Source organism: Lactuca sativa, chromosome 2 (genome assembly GCF_002870075.4).
Source record: "Lactuca sativa cultivar Salinas chromosome 2, Lsat_Salinas_v11, whole genome shotgun sequence".
In the NCBI taxonomy this organism is placed as follows: domain Eukaryota; kingdom Viridiplantae; phylum Streptophyta; class Magnoliopsida; order Asterales; family Asteraceae; genus Lactuca; species Lactuca sativa.
In genome coordinates, this window is record NC_056624.2 from 13,893,507 (window position 1) to 13,916,552 (window position 23,046).

At 33.8% G+C, this 23,046-nt stretch overlaps 1 protein-coding gene across 1 annotated transcript; it reads left to right on the forward strand.

Annotated features, from left to right (window-relative positions):
- The first annotated feature begins 1,986 nt into the window (after window positions 1-1,986).
- On the forward strand, window positions 1,987-2,861 carry LOC111889520 (uncharacterized). The gene is made up of 2 exons (XM_023885669.3): window positions 1,987-2,390; window positions 2,568-2,861. Exons 1-2 carry the CDS (start codon window positions 2,257-2,259, stop codon window positions 2,773-2,775), a joined length of 342 nt encoding a protein of 113 aa, XP_023741437.1. The 5' UTR covers window positions 1,987-2,256; the 3' UTR covers window positions 2,776-2,861.
- The last annotated feature ends 20,185 nt before the right edge of the window (window positions 2,862-23,046 follow it).

Consider the following 23,046-nt stretch of genomic DNA (forward strand, 5'->3'; position numbering starts at 1 on the left):
ATTTTTATGTGGGCTTCCCCATAGAATTCGTCCATCCCTTCTTTAGGGATTCTAAGCCCAACTATGATTATCTTATAATTACAATATCAGTCCCCTTAATTTAATTAATCTTTTTTTACCACAAAATTAATTCTAAATTAATTCTAGACCAATATTAATTAAATAATATGATTTCTCTTTTAATATATTATTCTTATAATATATTAATAAATCATAATGAACCTCTTTCTCCATAATTCATCCAGTCAATTTGCTTTGGTGAAGGCAACACAAAAGGACCATGCTACTATCGGGTCAAGTACATATCAATTATAGTTATGGGCTTAGACACCTAATCCAACACTCCAAAGCTCAAATTTGATTCTTCCCATGGTCTTGCTGGATGAAGATTCCAAATTTATCCATTAAGAAATCTCATTAAACCAATATCTCTAACCCTAGGTCCTTAATAGCAACATATGGCATGGAGTCAATCATTACGCACTTAAACGTTAAAGTATCAAGTCTAAAACTTGCAGAAGCATTTTAGGAAACCTAATGACCTCTAAAAATGAAAACTTTATGGACATGGATGCCCCATGCACGTCCTTTCCCAAGTCTAGGTCAAAAGATGAAATACGACCTAAAGTTTTACGCAAGGCCTCCAAGTCACAACCACATCCTAGATCTATAAGATATAATGCTCTTGGGACTTAGGGAAATCATAATTTGCAAAATTTATCTCCTTTACTCATTCTATCTTCATAAATGAGACAACATATGGCATAAAATCTAGATCCAAGAAGTATACAACAAAAAGGTGAGAGTTTGAGGACTTATAAGGAGTCCCGAAGCTATATACAAGGATGATGAGGGATTACTTGCAGGAACGAAGCACCAAAATTTCTTGTTCCTTCGAAACAACCAAAAACTTGTAAAAGTGAGCTCAAAAGCTTCAAGAGGGCTAGGGTTAGGCCAAAGGGTCATTTGGAAGTGATGGAGGCTGAGGGTGAAAGAAACTCTAGCCCCTCACTTCCTTCAAATAGGGTCCAAGTCTGAAATTAGAGTTTTGCATTTGATCAGGTGTCACTTTGTGACACACAAACGATCCATCCCGATAAACGCATCCACGCCACGACGTGACGATGCTTCCCTCACGTACTGACCCTCCGAAAACTCATATTTTACTTCACATTTTCATACCTCAAGGATCCGGATGTTACAACATAAATTACATGTTTTGTAAGTATATTTGCGAATGATAGTTCTTGGGGAGTTGAAGGAAAAGAATGTGGAAGTGAAAGTTCACAATACTTAAAGAGTAAGTCGATGTATGTGTGCCTTGGGGTTGCAAAATGTGGGCCGAGTTAAGTGGAGGGGTTATCTACTTTCCATGGTACTGTAAAATAGTGATGAGGACCTACACCAACTCCAAATCTTGTTTCATCGTAGAAAGTGTTTCATGGACATTCGAATGGAGAAAAGGTTAAAAGGGAATGTGAGAGCTTCCTGACGTGGAAAAGAACCGTCAAGAAACTTTAAATAACTACTTACTGTGACCGAGATTTAATTTGAAATAGTGATGTTTGTAGTCGTAGAGAAAACGGTTTTTCACTTATCGTCATTTATAGTTATACATAATTGTATAAATAATGTTTTAAATTTTAAAAAAATTAATTTCTAAATGATCTCCATTAGAATTTAGTCAAAGAAGAATTTCACTAAAATTAATTTTTCCAAAGTTTTTGTAGTTGGGACATCGACAACACAATTTCAAAAAAAAATATGGTTTGGTAATATATATATATATATATATATATATATATATATTGTATAACTCTTTAAAAATCAATAAAGACGAAACACCTTATAATTTGATTACTCTCCTAAAATGTCGAGTAATTTATCAAACTATTTCATTCAAAGAGTTACGGATTTTATAATGTTAGCGTTACGGATTTTATAATGTTAGGTGTTTTAATGTATAAATTGGAAATTTGGAAATGCCGGAGGTACGTTGATAATCTAAGCGCGTTCCATCTCCTGCGTTTGTCTGCATCATCCGGCGGGGTCTTGACGGTGTATTCGCCGCCGGTTTCTTCCGGATGATCTCCAACGTCAACGATTCCGCGTCATTATCATCACCATCATCTAAACTCGTACAAAATATTCAAAGACAAATATATACGTTCGACTTTCTCGGATTTCATCGAAACAATTCATTAAAGGGGAAAGAAAGAAGGCGGAAGCGTCCAGAATTGATTACAATCGAGCACAATGCATAAACCCAATAAAATTAAACGATCGGATCTGGTGGATCAGTTACGTGATTATCAAATTCGGTCGAAAAATGATTGGGCCTCCATCTCCTTCTTCACCAAAACTGCATCTCTTTCTTATACTTCGTCTAGGTATCATCCATGTCTTTCTAATCCATCTGGTTCAAGAATGTTGTTTAGAAAATGATCGGTTTCGTGTTGTTATATATGGTTTGAATTTTATTTGTTGAATCTTGTTATCTTCCTTCAATTTCTATATCTGATTGCTTGTGTTAGTCAAATTGATCGTTTCTTTTTTTCTGCATGCAGAATGGATATGATGATGTTCGTAATATGGGAACTTCTGATTTTATCTTTTATAGTTTCCTCAGTCGTCTCATTATATTTAACGCAAGTGAAGCTCGCTTTTATCTTATCAACCATCACATCCTTATTGCTGTTATGCATGAAGGTGACCAAGAAAGTAAAACTGAACATGAAAAAGAACCGAAGGATGCGTCTCCCTTTATCAATGTAAAAAGGGTGTTATAGTCAACTTCTCCTGACTTTTTGTTGTGTAAATTGAAACAATATTTTTACATACCCGGTTTTGGTTCTTGCCAATTTATAATTGTGGGTTCGGGCTTTAAATAGAATTTTAATTGAGTAGGGTTCAAGACTCGGACAGTTTTTTATAAATAACTACACATAACATGATATGACATGAAATAATATCCTAATACTCACTAACATTGAGATTAAAAAACTTAAAAGTTTTGTCCAAACCAGAAAAATAAAGCAAATATGTGTCACATTTATTCCTGATGTGGTCTTCCCATCCTTATCTTCTAACAAAGCTCTATAAGCTTGTTTATTTTGGTCCTGTCCAATTCAATTCATTTTGGCTTCCTCCAATTTAGTTTTTTGCCAATAAAACTCACTTCGTTATGACTTGATATTTGAAGTTTTTTTTGAAATGAAAACTTCAGTAAACTTGTTGCAAAAACACCAAAGTGTAGATTTTAACTATATTAGTGATTCTATGCACATGCAATGATGCTGATAAGTTAGAACACATTCTTCTTAGCATATGAAATGGTAAAGTAATCTCGAAGCCTGTTAAAAGTTCAAGTTTAAATTGGTAAAATAAAAAGTTGCACGAGTCAAAGGGGTTAAAATTCGTATAACGTGTATTAAAATGCTAATAATCGTTTAAAATAAATTTTTAATCAGAATATATGAATACTTGGTTTCCGATCGATAATTGAGACACATAACATAGTGGGACGCAGACAATAAGAATATTGAAACTTCAATCCGCTTTCGGTCAATATCCATTAAATATTTAAAAACATTTCATTTATAAAATATATATTTTACAATAATTTAAGTATACATTTACAAATATACTATTTATAGCATAGTAATTTTTTTTTCTCGTATTTTAGGGATATAATCATATAAATAAAGACCCGATATATTTTTATTTATACTTTTGTATTAAAATATGATTTATGCTTAAACTCACTAATTAAATGAGGGATCATTCGAATAAAGTTTCTAAAATAAAATTAACCATTAGCTAAATTTATAAAAGAGAATCTCCATTCTTAATAAAAACTAATATGTCTCCATTCTTAATAAATTTATTAAGAATCTCCATTCTTAATAAAAACCTCTCTTATATGTCTCTTATATGCCATATGTCCATTTTTAGACCTGTATTATGCCACGTGTGATGTTCTGATGAAGCAATTTGGATGTTTCCGCTCAAACAACTAATATGCTTTTTCTCTGCGAATCCAATTTCATCCTCCTAATTTTGAATTCAAATTTGTCTTGTAACAATAAGTGGAAACTGATAAGACTTTCCAATTTGTGAACGAGATATAAGCTACTGATGATCACCGAGATTTGTGACTGCCAACCTCCCTCACCAGAAACCATATTCTCTCCACCCTTTTTAGAAACCTCATAAATCTCGGAACCTGGTTCTCAGTTTTCATACACTAATCTTGAAGGAAGTCCCATTGATTTTCATCCATATTCTTCATATATTGTAGAAAACATACGACTATTATAGAAAACCACCACATCGCTGTCACTCATCCTTCAACATGATCATGATCTCTGGCACAATTTAACCCTGGAAATCCTCCCTCTTCGTTTTATATCTCAACCCAAAGATCTCTGGCGCAACTTCTTTTTCACTATTTCTCCCTAGCTTATACGACCAGTAAAGGTTTGTCTGGATATTTAACTCCCACAAAAATTAGTTGAGGGCAAGTTTGATCTTTTATAGATGAATGGTTACTAGACGCATCTTTTTGGATTGCTCTTGTGATTCACTTTCTTTTTCTATTTCTTTTTGTTTACTAGAATTGGTTTCTTCATTATAAGTTTGATCGGTTTGAATGATCAAGTCTTTCTTATGGTTTCTAACTGAATATCTACTAATTCATGATCAACGAATTGTTGCGTGGATTTTATATTTGGATGTTCTTTGACGTACAAAGGTAAACTATTTCCAATCCATACAAACTGTTTGTGTAAATGTCTGTGTGAAGTTTTTGCATCTGTTCTTCTCCTTTCTCATTTGTGGCTAAATTTTTTGCTTGTTAATGTTGTTCTTGGGAAGTTGTTTTAGAGCAACATGACTGTATTGCACATAATCTTCCTCTCATTATCAATTTCAATTTTTCTCAGGTGAACTTTTAATAGTAATTTGGTTTTATAATTAAACAATGTTTTATTTTCCTATTGTTCCAGCTTTATTTTAATTTGTGTAATCATAACCAAAAACTTCACTAAAAACAATTAGTTCTTAAGGTGTAATTTGTTATACATGAATACCAATTTCAATGTTTCCTTTTTTTAACATTCAATCATAGACTCTTAGTTCCTTCCCTTGATATAATGTAGGAATTATCATTGGATTCTTCTCAAAATGTTAGATCCTCAATCACCTCACATAACCTATGTTTAAGAACATTAAATATTTTATGTATTTTATTAAGAATAGAGATATCTGAAAAATGTTTGTTTATATTCATTCATGAATCATGAATTGATGGAATATATTATTTCCCTCGCCATTTTTGTTTTTTATTTTTTGTTACAACAGGTTTACTCCATTTGAGATGTTGCTGCTAAAAATGTTTTGGCAGGTGTTGGATATGGCTTACAATCCACATTATTTGTACCATGTGAATGTTATTCATGCAATTTCCTTTTTTGCCCCTATTATGGGCTGAAAAATCACTTCTTCTAATTTGCTCCATATTATTTATATTGCCTCTAAAGACAGATAGGTCAATTCATTTCTTTAACTATACATTTTTTCTTATTTCCTTTTTTTGTCATTCTTAGTTATTTTTCATTTATTGTGTTTTTTTTAGAATGCCTAAATTCAAAGTCAATGTAGCTTAGGTGTTGTAATTCTTAAATCTCATTGTTGACCAGTGTGTAAGTTTCTTTTTACCCAAAATCAGTCCAATACTTTAAGGGAAAAATTGTCATACTTATTTAAAAAAAAAAAAAACTAGTACTTTGAATTGTTAGGTTGCAACAAAAGTGACAGGGACCATTTTTGTAATTTTTGATATGTTTGTTTTATAGGTTTTGGAGAGTACGATTCAGCCGTGTATGGTGGATTTGTATGAGGATCCGGATGTTGATGTTCATTATTTTACAAATCAAGCAATTTAGGCACTAAATCATGACATCCAAATCAATCTAAAGAAAATAAGCTCACACTCACACTTGAATTTGATGGAAGTTTTTAGGGTTACACTAATCGTATGTTCATTTGTTTTGATTCATTTGAATGGTTTCTCATTGATTAATCAACTATATTTTGATGAAACCTATGTTTGGTTTTAAAAAAGATTATTTTTTATACTTCTTATTGTTTATAAATAGTTTGTTGAACACATGTGGGTAAGTCTAACCGTCTTTAAACGTGTTTTTTTATAGGTATTGTACTTATCTGAATAACACACCCAACAAAATTTCACATCATAAAGAAAATATAAGATGAATACTTGCTAAGGATATATATATTAAAATATTATGTTTATTTTACTTATGACATTAATTCATGATGATTTACAATCAGCAATACGTTGGATTTTATTTTGACATTAATATTTTTTTATTTATATAATAATTTTAACACATCAACCGTGGTTTCCACTGGTTATAACCTAGTATCAGAATAAAGTTAACCTTTAAAAATTAATTGCGGTGTCAGCGATTGAGTTTTAACATGAGTTATATAACGTCCCAAACTCAAAATCAATTATATATATATATATATATATATATATATATATATATATATATATATATATATATATATATATATATATATATATATATATATATATGGAAAAGTTCAATAGAGAACCAATATGGATCAAAGAACCAAGGAACCCATCTTAACTATCTATTTTCTTTTAATCTTGGCCATTAATCCTTAATTAACCAAAAAAAAAAAACACGGAGGGGCATTTTGTTAAGTTCAGCTTCTCATTTAATATTCATGTTTGTCTCCGTTAGCGTCTTCTGTTACTTTCATTCATCTTCTCTAACGATGATCGATCCAAAATCACGTCTGTTCTTCGAAATCTCAACATTTTAATCCAATTTACTAATAGTTTCTTCAGATTTTAGCTAATAGTCAGGTATTTTTAACTTCTATTCATCTTTCGTTTATGATTATTAGGTCAATTATGGACGTTGATTTTACCGTTTTTTTTCCGATGCATTGTTTATCAATCTTATTTTTATTGTTATTGCAATCGTCTGATTTTCAAATTCTATTGACTTTACCGTTTAATCTTCAGATTATTATGTTTTATATTGTTAATTTGCTAATTTTATGTCATATTTTGAATATCCGTTTGATGTTACTGTTTTTCATTCGATCGTTTCTGTACTTATTCATCTGTAATGCGTATTTGACATTTAGATAATCAATTATATCTTGAACATCTTCTGGCATTTAAGTTTTTTTCCAAACTTTTAGTGATTTTGAGAATTTTATCTTATCTTGTGCATATATTTTAAAGTTTTGTGATTATCTTGTTTATTTTTTTCCTTTTTTGTATAATTATCAATTCTAAATTTCTAATCTAAACCCTAAACCCCATATAAACTCCAGGTTACTAACGATTCATTATGAGTTCTCTGAATTCTTGTTCAGATTTGCATTCAACTATTAATGAACAATCACGTAGGTTTTTGTTTCTTAATGTAAATTTCACATTTTCTATATAATGTAATAAAATAGATGTTTATTTTGGTTTTGCAGTTCATGATCAATCATCTTCAAATATGAATATTGATCATTCAAATAGCAGTAATTCTTGTTTAGATTTGCATTCTGTTACTAATGAACAATCACGTAAGTTTTTTTTCTTAATATAAATTTCACATTTTATATATAACTTAATAAAATAGATGTTTTGTTTGGTTTTGCAGTTCATGATCAATCATCTTCATGTATGAATATTGATCATTCAAATAGCAGTAATTCTTATTATAGTTTTGATTTTGAGTTTTGCAATATTGAAACTTTTAAGCATGTTCCTTATGATAAGTTGATACATAAGAAGTCTTTCAAAGGATTGTTGTTTGATTTGTTGGACATTGGTCTTGACTTTTATAAGACTTATGGTCAAGAATCTGGTTTTGATGTGAATATGTCAAGTAAAAAAAATACAATGATGACACAATTCATATTAGATATTCGACATGTAGTAGATTTGGTTTCACGGAGTCATTCAAGAATGAAAATATTAATGTGAAATTTTCAAATGTTAAGAGAAGGAGAACTTCTTCTAAGAAGAACGGATGCCCTGTTGTTTCAAAGTTCAAGAATCTCCGATGTTCTTTAATGTTCTACATTTATGTGTTTGTTGAAGATCACAACCATGAACTTGTTGCTCAAGATCAGTTGCACTTATTAAGGATTAATAGGATAATGGATTTTCTTGATGAATCCTTTATACATAAGGTTGGTACTTGTAACATTGGTGCTTCAAAAGCTTATAACTTGGTGAGTAGTATGAAGGGTGGCTTTGATTCTAGGGGAAGGACTGCAGTTGAGTTTAAAAATTTTCATAAAGATTTAAATTCTAAAATTGGTGTGAAAGATTCCCAAATGGTTGTGGATATATTGACAAACATAAAATTATGTTTCTCTAATTTTTCGTTTGAGGTCCAAAAAGATGTTGATGATCATCTTACTGGTCTTTTTTGGCCTGATGATACTTCGAAAGCCAACTATAAAGAATTTGGATATGTACTATCTTTTGATGCTACTTAACAAACAAACAAGTAATTCCTAATCCTTATTTGTTCTTTTTATGGTGTTTGTTCTTTTTAATAATACTTATCAAAAAAAAATTCAGGTATTATCTGGTATTTGTTCTGTTTACTGGAGTTAGCTACAATAAGCGTTGTGTTACATTTGTTGCTGGTTTACTAGCTCGTGGGACAGCAGATGCATATGTGTGGTTGCTTGAAGTATTTCGTAAAGCATATGTCAAGCCACCTATGATGATTGTAACTGTAACGACGTGAAAATTTAAAACAATTTTTCATTTTTAAAATGCATACTCTTCATAACATCTCGTATAAAAATCTCTTTTATTCAATTACAAAGCACAACTCCATTAATAATCCAGGATCCTCATAACTCTTTCTTTGGTGTGTACAATCAAGCTGGTGCCGTCCCGCGATTCCGAGAGGAAAACCTGAAACACATAACACATAACATGGTAAGCACGTAGCTTAATGAGTTCCCCAAAATACCACATATAACACATATTAGCCAATCGAGGCTATGACCCTATGGAACCTCCGGTCCTAACTCTGTGGACCCTCTGGTCCTAACTCTATGAACCTTTCGGTTCTAACTCTGTGAACCTTCCGATTCCAACTCTATAAACTCTGGAACATACACGACATAAATCACATAGAAATAATGCAGTATATCACAATCACATAAATAGCATACAAGATACTCTGTCATATAACTCTAATTACCACTCTAGGTAAAGTATAGTGAGAAGACTCACCTGGCAAGCAGAAAGCAGCTATCCTCACACTCGAATATCGAACTCGCCACCGCCTAACACATAAGGAAAATATCTCTAATTAACACTCGAAGTCTCAATTCTAATTAACCGAAGATTACTCTTTCCCTCTCTAATTGGGAAGTGGATAAAAGACCATTTTACCCCTCCAAGGTCTCTATTACTTACATTGACCAAGACCCCATAGTCAACAGAAGGCAACTCAAGTCAACAGTCCCACTTGGCCCGACTCGGCGAGTACACCTTTGTGACTTGTCGAGTTCACTCACCTTCCTGAAGTCTCTTGAAGATCCATCTTAACTCGTTGAGTCGACCCCACGACTCGCCGGGCTAAATCGCGATTCAGTCCATACATGAAACCCTAGCCGACTCGTCGAGTCGGCTCACGGACTCGGCAATTCCATTCAGACTTTTCCTTAGCCAGATGATTTCAACCAGATCTAACACTCTAATCTATAGATCTATCATTCCAAGGCTTAATACTTACATAAAGTTTCGATCTTTACGCTAATGCACGGAGTTATAGCTCCAAAACACCAAAACACACTCTTCATGAAGGTTTTTGCTCAACAACCTTCATTTGGGCCACTAAAGCTGAGGCAGCTAGCCTCTAAGGACCTCTCAAGGCTCAGATTTAAGGTTTCCCACCTCAGATCATGTCTCACTTAGCTCAAAGATAAAAGGAGGAGAGTTAAGCCCTAAAACTCCCAAGATCTAGAGGTCTAATCACAATTAGATGAAAAGGATGCAAGGTCATACCTTCCACAGCAGCTCCATGAGAATATAAGCTAGATCCACAGCCTCCATCTCGTTCATTGCTTGATTCATGCACCTTTCCTTCCACATAACTCACTAAATCACTTGATTTCATCATAAGAACTCACCCTAAGCTCCCATGGTGATTTAGGGTTTTTCACAGTGGATATGAGGCGCACCCAAGGTCATAAGTTCCTTTAAATATGATCCAAACCTGGATCTTAGGGTTTTTTTTTCTCGGACCAGTATCTACTCGGCGAGTCCCTCTTCTGACTCGTTGAGTCCACTTATTAAAGTCCCTAAAAGGATCTCGACTCGATTCGACAAGGTGGACCCTCAACTCGTCGAGTCCCCCCTTGAAACCCAAGATTAGCCTTTACAATAATATCCTTGAAATCCGGATGTTACAGTAACAGACCAGGATTCATCAATGAAGAAATCTGTTAATTTTGTTTTTCCTGAATCGAAGCATAGATTATACATGTGGTACATCACTCAAAAACTTGAGGAAAAGGCATATTCTTTGTTTCTTGATTCCTATATATGTTTATAACCATATAGATCATAAAGCAGATTGTGAATTCACATATGATGAAATGAACAAATCTAAATCATAAATCACACTATGAATTCATAATGTTAACCAAATGTTATGTTACTATGAATTACACCAAATATTCAACATATGTAATGTTTCTTATGTGTTTCTTTTTTTTTAGATTCCTATCGATGTATATAACCATCCGGACTTCCAGTAGACATTTTTTGATATTATATGGAATCTTTAATGTTCTCCATAAGATTTTGAAAGTTTGTGGTCAACAATGTTAGATATGTTTCATCTAAAAGAAAATGACTGGTTAAGGTCTGTTTTTAAAATAAGGGATTTATGGATTGCAGCTTTTATGAGAGATCTTGAACTTTCTGGTTTGATGCGAACTACTTCAAGATCAGAGAGTCTGAATTATGCTTTCTTACATTTTTTGCATCATAAATCAAATTTGGTGAAGTTCATGATGTCGTTTGATAGTGCAATGGAGAAGAAAAGGCATCGACAATCTTTGTTAGATTATCAGTCCACACTACTACCCCAAAGCTAAGGACTCCTTTGGCTATTGAACAGCATGCATCGGAAATTTATACACATAATATTTTCTTGGACATTTAGAAAGAGTTATATAAATCTGTGTTTTATTGTGTTCAAGAATCTTTAGTTATTGAAGATGAAAGTGAAGTTTATGTTTTGAGAGATAAGAAGAAAAAAAAAGTTGATTGATAAAAATGTGAATGAGGATGAAGATTTTGATGATTTTTATTGAAATAGTCTTCCTTCTAGTTGTCCAAATACTCGTTACAAGGTATGTCTCTTTGTCCTAATACAGTTTATTAAATATAAAATGTAGTTTAAAAATTTACACTGTGAATGTAGGATGTTTTGCTAATTCACAGTGTGAATTTTTATAGAGTTATAAATTGGTTTGTACTTTTCATTAGATTAGTATGAAATTTTTTTTGTGAATTTGATTTGAAGTACATATTTATATTATAGTATTCTGATTTCTAATGTCCTGTTGATTAATAATGTGAATCGATGTTAATTTGTATAACTTTTATCGAATTGTATGATATAGAATTTCTTATTCACATATTAATTTGTTTATTAATGATAATTTTGTAGGTTGTATTTAGTAGAAGGAGTGATAGCATTAGCATCACTTGTAACTACATGCTTTTTGTCCAGGAAGGATTGTTATGTCGTCATATGTTTTTCATATTAAATATGAAAGAGTATGATGAAATTCCATCAAATTTCATTTTGAGGAGATGGGGAAAAGATATCATAGCTAATGGACTGTTGAGAAAAAAGTACTCATATCCTCATAAAGGCAGTAAAAATGAATGTTTGATTCAAGATGCATATGCTATTCTTCGTTTATCCATTAACAAGATAGTAAATAATGAGGATGAGTTGGCTAAATATATAACGCAACTTCAGGAGGTTGATAGTGGTATTTCTTTATGTACCTCACCAAGGGCATCTTCGAGTAGATCAGTTCACATTGAAAAAATTATTAGAGCTGCAGTACCAGATGTTATCATCATTCATAATCCAGAGCGGATCAAAAACAAGGGATGAGCCAATGGTAAAAGAATCAAGAGCACTAGAGAGAAAGTAATTAAGAAATCTAAAAAGGGTTCTAGGTTGTGTAGTTTATGTCATAAACCAAATCACAATGCTAGGAGTTGCATTTTGAGGTTAAAGAAGTCTAATTTAGCATCTGAGGTTACGAAAGGCTGATTGTTTCTATTTTTTTTCTTTTTAAGACTACTAAAATAAGATTTGATTTTTGTAATGATCATTCAATGAGTAGAAATGTTGAAATATTGATGTTAATTTTGATATTCATTGTTTTAGACTTTATTTCTAATAATAGAATATATTTTTTTTTTCAAATTTATTGTTTTTGGTTAAAGATATTTTTTTATTGTTAGTTTTTTTGAATCTTTTCTAATAAAAATTCCATGCTAATGATTTAATTTATGTATATTGTTGTTAATCTCATATATAAAATTTTCATGTTAAAGATTGTCTTAATGTAATTTAATTCACATTGTGAATCTCAACTATTAATTGTTCTAACGATCTATATGTACCATAATTCACATTGTAAACCTCACATATAAAATATACATGTTATAATATGTACTGTAATTCACATTGTGAATCTGACATATAAATTTTTTACAAGGTTAACATATAAACAATGTAAATGTTCTATATATATTGTATTGTTATTACATTAACATTTAATCATTTAGACTAAAAGAAATGAAGTAAATGTATGAAATGACAATTTACTTTCAATTCTTTATTCAAAGTAGAAATATAATCACTCCTCCCAGCCACCCAGCCACCCACACACCAATAGCATATTTTTAATAAAACATGTAATTGTATAACATACATTTAGACATTCACATGAAAATATAAACATCTTTTAAGTATTTAGTAAAGTTCATTATATTTTATATAGAAACTAACATCAAATTGTAACATAACAAGCATGTATATGTTCTTAAAGAAATTAATGTGCATCTAAACTTATACTAATTATGAATAAAAAACTAAGTTTTAAGTTTTACACTTCTTTTCCAATTCTTGAAGTACTATATCCTTTCTCCCCTTTTTTCCCATCCCTTGTTGAGCAAATCTTTTAATTCTTCATTAGTCTTTTTTGCGAACTTAGCTGTTTGTGCAATGTGTTGGGTTTTGGTATAATACAACATCCTATGGTGCACATACAACCCTAAATACCTTGGATCTATGTTTTCAATAACTATACATGCAAATGGTTTCCAAGGCATTAAACCTATAACTAGCATGCATTTGACATAAACCATATAATATACTAGTTAGGGAAACATACCTTTTATGTGGCTTGAAGTCTTGATGTATTTGGCCTTAAGAGCTTAGCACCAATAGTATGAAATGTCTCAAATGGAATCACAACACACCTAGGACAAAGGTGGCTCTTGAGAGAGAATTCCATGCACCAAAACACCTCCATATTTCTCTAAGAAAAGAAGTGGTGATTTTGGCTATGGAGTAACCTATTTATATGTAGGATTCCAAGGGTCATGGGTATAACCCATAATCCATACCCATGGGTTTTATGATCCATGGTTCATGTGGCCCAACTCTTTATGTATCCATACATAAACTTGGTCCAACATGGGTCATAAGCCCAACACATATAAATATAACTAATTATCATAATTAGTCCCCATATATTTAATTAGTCTCTTTTGATCACTAAATTAATTCCAAATTAATTCTTGATCGATACTAATTAAAACATATGATTTCATATTAATATATTATAACTTATAATATATTAATAAACCATAAATAACCTTCTCTCAAAAGTCCATCCTAACAAATTGTCCTGATGATATGCAACCCAAAGGGACCATGCTACTCTCGGTTCAAGTACATACCAATAATAGTTATGGGCTTAGACATCTAATCCAACAGTCTCCCACTTGGATAAGTCTAAAACTATTATTGCAAGTACGACTTCATCACCCGACTAGCAACTGTAGCTCTTAAAGCCGCTATTGAACTCCGAACAAATCAATGATTCGTCCATTAGATAAGGGATCATATATTCCTCCATTCTAGATATGATATGGACTGAGACATGGATTATAAATATTCTCTCTGTCCATTTTTTGTTTCCCGATTTCCGATTTATGACGACTGACTAATTGAACAAATCAAATCAGTCCTGGCCCGGCCGAGCACTTCCATTTGTCATCATCAAATCATCGAGGGGCCCACAGATATCACTTTTATCCCGAAGGTAAAAGGAATGAATAAACTTCGACTCATATGGCTTGTTCTACTACTTGTTGAATCATACACAAAAGGCACGTTTTATAGCATCGAGTTACCAATGCGTTTTTGTGCAATCAATATATAACCAACTCATAGTAACAACTCATATCTCTAGGTTTGAAGAATATAAGATATTATCGTCTCATGATCACTCGTGATAAAATCCATGAAGTGATTCCAATGAGCGTGGGTTGAATCTGATACTCAGAACTTATGAGCACTCATGAGTGTTGTAGCCCTTTGTCCAACATCTTAGACCTCTACAAGCCAACCCATGACAGTCTTGATTCATATCTACTTCTAACATATGACCGACTGTGGATGGTTTGAATAACTTAGTCAATCAGAACAATGACCTACTTATTCTGGAAGTCAAAACGTGCAAAGTGAAACACAATAATAATCGAATCCAATATGGTCTCAGAACTTATGAATATAAATAAAACACCTTTTATTTATCACCATATGATTACACATTATTCATTGTATACTGTTTCAGCTATCAACATTATTCTTGAATTAAAACAATAGTTGTCCCAAGCTCCAAGCATGTATACTATGTTTTTCTAAACACTAGTCATGCCACACACCAAGTATGCATACTATGTTTGTCTATGATCTTTACTTTGTGAAATAGATCAATTGAACATAACTCCAATGATTCTCATTTCATAGTCCCAAATCTTACTGCAAATGCAAGAATTCCAAATTCATGCCATTTACTAAAATCTGTGAGATTCTAAACTTATATGCATTGATCCTCTTGTAATGATTATGCACAAATTCACAAAGACTTGGCAACAATCATTACAGAGTATTCCAAAGGAGATCAACTCCTTAGAAACATCCTTCTTGCATTAAGTTTCCTAATCATACAGATTGAAGACTTTCTAACTTTGAAGCATTTCCATATTCCATTTTGACTATCAAATCTGAACAAGAGTTGCCTCCTTACAGATTATGTCAATATGGTCCTTCCAGAATTAATACTATACTTCCAACTGTCCTTGAGCAACCAATCTTTGGTAAACCTTAGATTGTCCTCAACAATTGCTTAATTATTTTAGTCATATCAATTTCTAGACCTTTTCCCTTCTTCATGCCCCAGGCATTTGGAAAAACTTAGAAAGAGTGAATATAGCACATGTAATCGATCCTATATCCGAAGCATATGGGACACGATTCATGATGTCTCACATAAAGACTAAACCAGTCTTTTGCTATAATATTTCCATTTCTATTTGCCAAGTTCTCATAATTCAGATTATGAAAGGGGATGCCGTAATCATAATCGAATTTTAGAACGCAAATAATGAAACCATGTATAGAATTTCCTTATGTTGATCCATCCCAACATGAAATTCATATATATTCTTGACTAAATACGATTAAGACCTCAATCTAATCTTTTAAATTTGAGATGAAGTATAATTTCCTCTCCCTTAATTATAGCAAAACAACTTTTTCAACCCCTGCAACCTCACGAATTGAAACTTTTGTTTTCTATAATTAACATTGCTAACTTGCAATACTTATCATAATTATCATGCTCTCACTAACATGATGATTATTAGCATAACACTTATGCTCCCACTAGCTTTGACATGTACCCAGAAATCAACTGAACTTCTAGAAATCAATACTTTATTGACTTCCTTACCAAAGTTCAGATTTCTGATACTAGATTGCCTTGATAAGACTTTATCAATATCATACACCTCTCTTAGATAGCTCACATGTGTGTCTAAACAATTATGAAGAGGGATGCCGTAATCATAATGTTTAGACCTTTTGTCATTCCCACAATTGCTATCTACTCAAAATCTACTTAGTGAAAGAGTTTCCTTACCATCATTTTCATGAATCGAAGAGAAACCTTATGACACTTAGATTTAATGGTGTATGTATTCTTATCCATGTGAATTATCAAAACCATAGCCACAAGACAAGCATAATGACAAATCCAAACTCATATGGATTGAACTTGTGCAATCCTAACTTCATGCCACCTGGCAGCTCAAGGGCTTGCCATTGCTTCCAAGTAGTTATGCAAACAATTGAGAACATGTAGAACTCAAATGTACAACCAACTTAACTGGAATGGGCACAGAAATGTCAGCACGATAGGTTTTAAACCTCTACTTGTGTGCTAGTGATGAAATACAGGTTTTATTCTTGATTACTTCTTGAAACCTTTTTCAGGATCTTTTAGACTCCCATTGTCTCCTTGATGTATACGACTTTCTTGACAAATATTCAAGAGATAGTGTGGATTCTAATCAAGACAGATACTTAACACAATTAGCCTTAATTGGTCTTTGTTTTATCCAAAACATCACAACTTACCAATTTCAAATGTACAAGAGTAGAAAACTTTTACTCTTACATTTGACAAGTGTTTTAAACCTTCTTTAAGACATGTCACTCAAGTTACAATCTTAGAGTATAACTCTATGAATTGTTTTGGAATGATGTATGAATCATCTTCTTGATTTAACCACTTCAACAATTCATAACTCCTCTTCTTAACTATTAGAATGTACTTAGAGGATGAATTGTGATAAGGTCTCAAAATCATTAAGATGACCTTAAAACATGATACTAAAGTACTCTCCCATCTTTTCAGATTTGAGAAACATTTATCCTTCTGCCTAATTTGATTCTTCTTATTCGTTCTGTCATACATTGAAAATTTTCCAATGTTTCAGAATTATACTTAAGCTTGTAAGTATAATCATATTTACTAAACCTTAGTAAATCATGACGAATAGTCTTATCCATCTTTTGTGGTGGACTTTGAGAAGTGCAAAAGAAAGTGTACTTGATCCCTTAGTCCTTCTCTTGACTCACACATCCATGTGAACAAGTAGTTAGTCTTAATTTTTCCAATGCTCGAAAGTTCTCATTCATCATACTATACAACTTGCATGATTCCAAGTTTTGGTCCAATTGAAACTTGGGTGATGAGAATCTTTCCTTATTTAGTAAATTTAGACATTACCACAAATGAACAAATCAAATTCATATTTCCAATATTGCTATAAACATACAAACATCAAGTTTTCATGAATGCCATTGTAAGGAGATAAAAATAAAGTAAAACAAAATTTTATTTATTTTAAAATGCGGAAAAAACTTTTTCCTTACAATGTAACTTGAAATGAAAACTATGTTATTACTTGTTTCCTAGCAATCTATCATAACTCCTAAGAGTAGCTCAAGAATCCAATCTTCAATCAAGCGATAGAAATCCATCTTCGCGATCAGATTCAACATACTCTTTCTTTAAGTTTCCTTCACTTTTCCTTTGATTCTTAAACATCAACATGTGACCCAGTCACATCTTGTAATAAGAATCTCAGAATAGAAACTTAACCGAGTTAGATAGTGGACCTTACCTGAAATAGAGTCAAACTTATTGACTTTACTAGCCTTATGATCTTTCAGGTAAGATTGACAGCTTCACAACCAATGCCCTTTCCTTTTGGCAATAGGACCATATGGACCCTTAGGTAATAGTACATGGGACTATCTCTGACTTAGCCTTTCTCTTTACCATTTGGTCAACCGAGTTGACTATGGCCGATCCCTTTCCATTGGGAAGAGAATGCTTTTCTAGATTTCCTGTGTCACTATTGTCTCTGTCCATAAAGTTTTGGGAAGTTGATCACCTAATCAAATTTGCTTTACTAGTACACTAAATCATTTCTGATTTAGCAGCACCAAGCAAATAGATAAGATCATTAAGGGTCTTGTCATAGTCTGTTTCATAGGAGTCCCAAGGAACTCATTATGTGACTTAGAAAGTGATTGAACCACTGTGACATCCCCAAAATCTCGGCCAGAAAAGACCGATTTCATTTATGCTTTTTAAACATTTTCAGAGTAAATCCTTTTAGTTTTAAAAGAGATGCGGAATTTGTTCCCAAAAACAAAACATGATAAAATAGATATTTATCAAAACATTTCATAAAGAAATATGATTTCATTTCATATTCAAAAGTCAGGATGTCATGTTCCGATACAGATCATAAAGCATAAACGATAGCATTACAAGTCATTCAACAAATATATACATATACAGACCTGTAAACAAAACAACTTGATGATACGCCCATCTTAAGCTCTTGCGCCACTTCCTGTAATACAAATAAACTGAGTGGGTCAGGCTTGGGAGCCTGGTGAGCATATAGGGTTTTCAACCCACAATAATTATATTTAATTTCAACAATCAACAATAAACCCAATTACCCATTCCCGTTATCCTCACTTTACGTTCCTAAAAATAACGTCTATTATAAGGAATCTATTTCAGGATTTTCATCGGGACGAACATTACTGCAGAGGGGCTTCCTCAACAATAAGTGTCCTAAAGGCAACCATGTGGGGGATAGAGTACACCGGTGAACACGTCGTTCACAACACCTACAGGTAATGAGCCTGCTAGTGTTCCACAGGACAGTCTAGAATAGTCCGTGGTCGTCATCCATACTCTGCTGAATGACTAGAATAACACCAATAACACCAAGGCCTCTCATCTGTTTATTACACACCAATTATCTACCCATGTTCTACCCAACATATTAGTAGATAAAAATATACATTTTTATACATTATTTAAAAACCTGTATAGCATGCTTTAATCAATACATATTCCACATAACAGATGAGGCATACACACATAACACGTATTTCATAGAGAATAAGTCAGATCTATGAGATAGAAGAGAGTGAATATACACTCACACGTATAACAACACAATATATACACATAACATGTATTTTATATAAAATACTTCATAATATTGCGTTGGAATGAAAATAACTACACACTCACTTGATCAGAAGATGATCGGGAAGCACTACGGCTTGCAGGAGAGGTGTTTCTCTGTAGATCTGGAAGGTCTTCACAAAAACCGGCTCCTCGCGGGCAGCGCTTCGGCTCGGGAATAATGCTCTTTGGGATCTTCGGGGCTTCGGATCTTGCTTCGGGGCTCGGGAATATTACCGAGGCTTCGAGGTACAAACGGCACGCAAATCAAGGCAAAAGACTAGAGAGAAGGATGGAAATTGCAAAAGAAAATCGGCTGCTTTCGGATCCCCTTTTATAGGAGTTGGACCCTCGCACGTACGTTGGGCGTACGAGGCTACGCGGGGCGTACGCCTCGGATCGTCAGCGCTTGCGTCATCGGAGGTACTTGAGTGTTGGCTTCGTCACGCTTCGCTGTACGCTGGGTGTACAGCAGTACGCTGGGCGTACTTCAGATGGGTCGGCTGACTCCTCTTCGGATAATACCAAAATTTGGAAAAAAATTAACTATTAAATATTTAATAAACTTCAAAAATTCATATCTCCTTCATACGAACTCCGTTTTCGACGTTCTTTATATCCACGCGTAGGTGAGACTACGCTCTACAACTTTTGTTTAGACTCCGTCGGCTAATTTTGAATTTATTTTTATTATTTATTTTTAGGAGGCCGGGACAGAAAAATTTCTTTATAAATTCATAACTTCTTCGTCCGACATCCGTTCTCGCCTAGCTTTTCATCGTTTCGAGATTAACAACGAGATCTTTGATTATCATTTAGATTGTTTCGGCTAAAAACCGCTCGATCTCAAATCGAGTATTCGGGCTGCATACTGCCACGTTGAAACTTCAGAAAATCATAACTTCCTCATACGAAGTCAGATTTGGGTATTCTATACATATTCGGAAACCTCGTTTCAACTACTACAACATTACCCAAAGATATCGAGTTTATTTTACACTTCAATTTTGATGCTCATTTTATTCTTAATTTAATTAAATTATAATAATTAAGAAAACACACATAATACACATAATTCACAAATAATACATTCTTATTATATCAAATTGGGTTACAAGGTTAACCTAGACTATTACATTGCCAAAAATGGCAAGCCTAGAAACACGGGCGTTACAATTCTCCCCACCTTAGGATGATTCCGTCTCCGGAATCACACACCAGTAAGCAAATGCGGATAGTGACTCATCATGTCACTCTCCGTCTCCCAGGTGAGATTTGGCCCATACGCATGTTTCCATCGGACAAGCACTAACTCAACCATCTTACGCCGTAATTTCTTAGTCTTTCAGTCAACGATTGCCTCTGGTTCATCAATCAACCTTTTGTTCTCATCGATTCTTAACTCCGAAAGTGGAATTATGTTGGGAACTTCTCCCGTGAACTTCCTCAAGTAACACACATGAAAAGTGTTATGAATTCCATTCAGTTGTTCTGGTAGCTCGAGCTTGAAAGCTTGGTTCCCAATTCTATGAAGAATTTTAAACGGTCCAATAAACCTTAGACTTAATTTTCCCCTTTTACCAAATCTTATAAGTCCCTTCCACGGTGAGACTTTAAGCAAAACCGAATCTCCAACTTTAAAAGTCATCGGTCTTTGCTTTTTGTTAGCATAGCTCTTTTGACGATCCTGAGCTGCTAACTATCTCTGGTCCCATAAACTGCTTTTCCCCAGCCTCAAGCCAACAAGATGGCGTACGACACTTCTGTCCGTACAAAGCTTGATAAGGTGCCATCTTAATGCTTGAGTGAAAACTATTATTGTAGGAAAATTCTACCAATGGTAAATGTTTATCCCAATTACCTAAGAACTCCAAGGTACATGCTCTCAGCATATCTTCAAGTGTTTGTATCGTTCGTTCGCTCTGACCATCAGTCTGCGGATGGTAAGCTGTACTTAAACACAACTTGGTACCCAATTCCTCTTGTAGACTTTTCCAAAATCGTGAGGTGAAACGACTATCACGATCCGACACAATCATTAGCGGAACACCGTGAAGTCTCATAATTTCCTTCACGTAAGAATTCGCAAGCTTTTCCATAGACCATTTCTCATTGGCTGCTATGAAATGCGCACTCTTAGTGAATCGATCAACGACCACCCAAATTGTCACACCCCAAAACCGGAACGGCGGAAACGTTCTGGGGTGGATGACGTCATGTCAAGTATCACAACACATGCATATAGTAATCAAAGTACAACAAAACATTGCATTAATAGTAATAATTTTACATGGTTACATTACATAGTATCAAAGTAATACAAGCAACAAAATATATAAAGTGCAGCAAGGTACTTAAGCCATCTTCATCAGCAGCTCCGGGGATGTACCTGTCTAATTGCTGACCTGAGATTACAAGTTATTTGAAAAGCGAGTATCAGCATTTTTACAAATGCTGGTGAGTTCATAAGTATTTAGTGTCATTTAGTCAAATAACTTTAATAAGTAGTAGTTTAAGTGTTTTCGTTGCTTCAGTGTTCTTTCCAGAGAATCCTATATTTTCTTTAAATAAAGCAGCCTTCTACCAAGACTGTTTCAGTGTATTGTGGTAAGAGGTAGTTTTCCCTTAATTGCTATTTTTATCAAAATACTGAATTTGATTATTCAAGAAAGCAGCAGACATCAGGGAATAATAAATGCCTCAGCAGTGAGGACTGCTGACTAAGGCAAAGAATCATAGACTCCAGGAGGGTATCGAATTAACGACACGCCTGGTTCAGTCTAACAAAGGGGAGACATAGCCCCCAGAAGGTACCAAATGAAAGGTACAGCTGGTAAGGTCTAAAACAGTGAATATAGACCGAAGACTATACTAAATGAAAAGTACATCTCGCAGGGTCAAAACAAAGACTACAGACCCCATACAGTATCCAATGAAAGATACAGCTAGCAAGGTCGAAACAGAGACTATAGACCCCAGGCAGTATCAAATGAAAGATACAGCTAGCAAGGTCGAAACAGAGACTATAGACCCCAGACAATATCAAATGAAAGATACAGCTATCAAGGTCGAAACAGAGACTATAGACCCCAGACAGTATCAAGTGAAAGATACAGCTAGCAAGGTCGAAACAGAGACTATAGACCCCAGACAGTATCAAATGAAAGATACAGCTAGCAAGGTCGAAACAGTGTGACTCTGAAAAGTGACATCAGCATACAGTGTAAATTGCTGACGAAATACCGTTACCTTAAAGCCATGAATTATAAGGCAACCCAGGATACTCGTAACCATACTGACTAGAGTTCCAGACGCCCTACAAGCATCTATATAATGTGACATTTGTCACCCCTTGGCTTGGTGGGCCGTGGACTGTAGCTAGCAGTCAGGGTGCGGGGGTGTCAATCCCTTATAGGCCTATACACATAATGTCCGCTCTCCCTACAGGAGACTCTGGTTACCAACTAGACGACGGAGAAGGCCGCGTCCCGAAGATGCATCCCAAATAGAGGATAGTGTTTTTCTAGAGGGGAGTGGATTTCTAATGTAAGTGATATTCTAGAGGTAAAGACTTTCAAACAGTGGGTAGTGTGTTTCTATAGTAAGTGTAGAATGGAGGTAGAGATTCTTAACTGACTTGACTAGAGAATTTTCCTGTATGTCCATACTCATATACATAGTATTCAACTAATGAACCAAACGACCTTCGGACGGCTACCCGATCCCACCAGACCACATCTCAACAAAGAAAAGGAAATAGGGCCGACGAGCCTTCCTAAG

Excerpts from the sequence above, each read along its gene's own strand:
- LOC111889520 (XM_023885669.3), top strand. The coding sequence starts at position 2,257 with ATGCATAAACCCAATAAAATTAAACGATCGGATCTGGTGGATCAGTTA. Across the intron at positions 2,391-2,567 it reads CTTTCTTATACTTCGTCTAG|AATGGATATGATGATGTTCG; the intron begins GTATCATCCATG and ends TTCTGCATGCAG.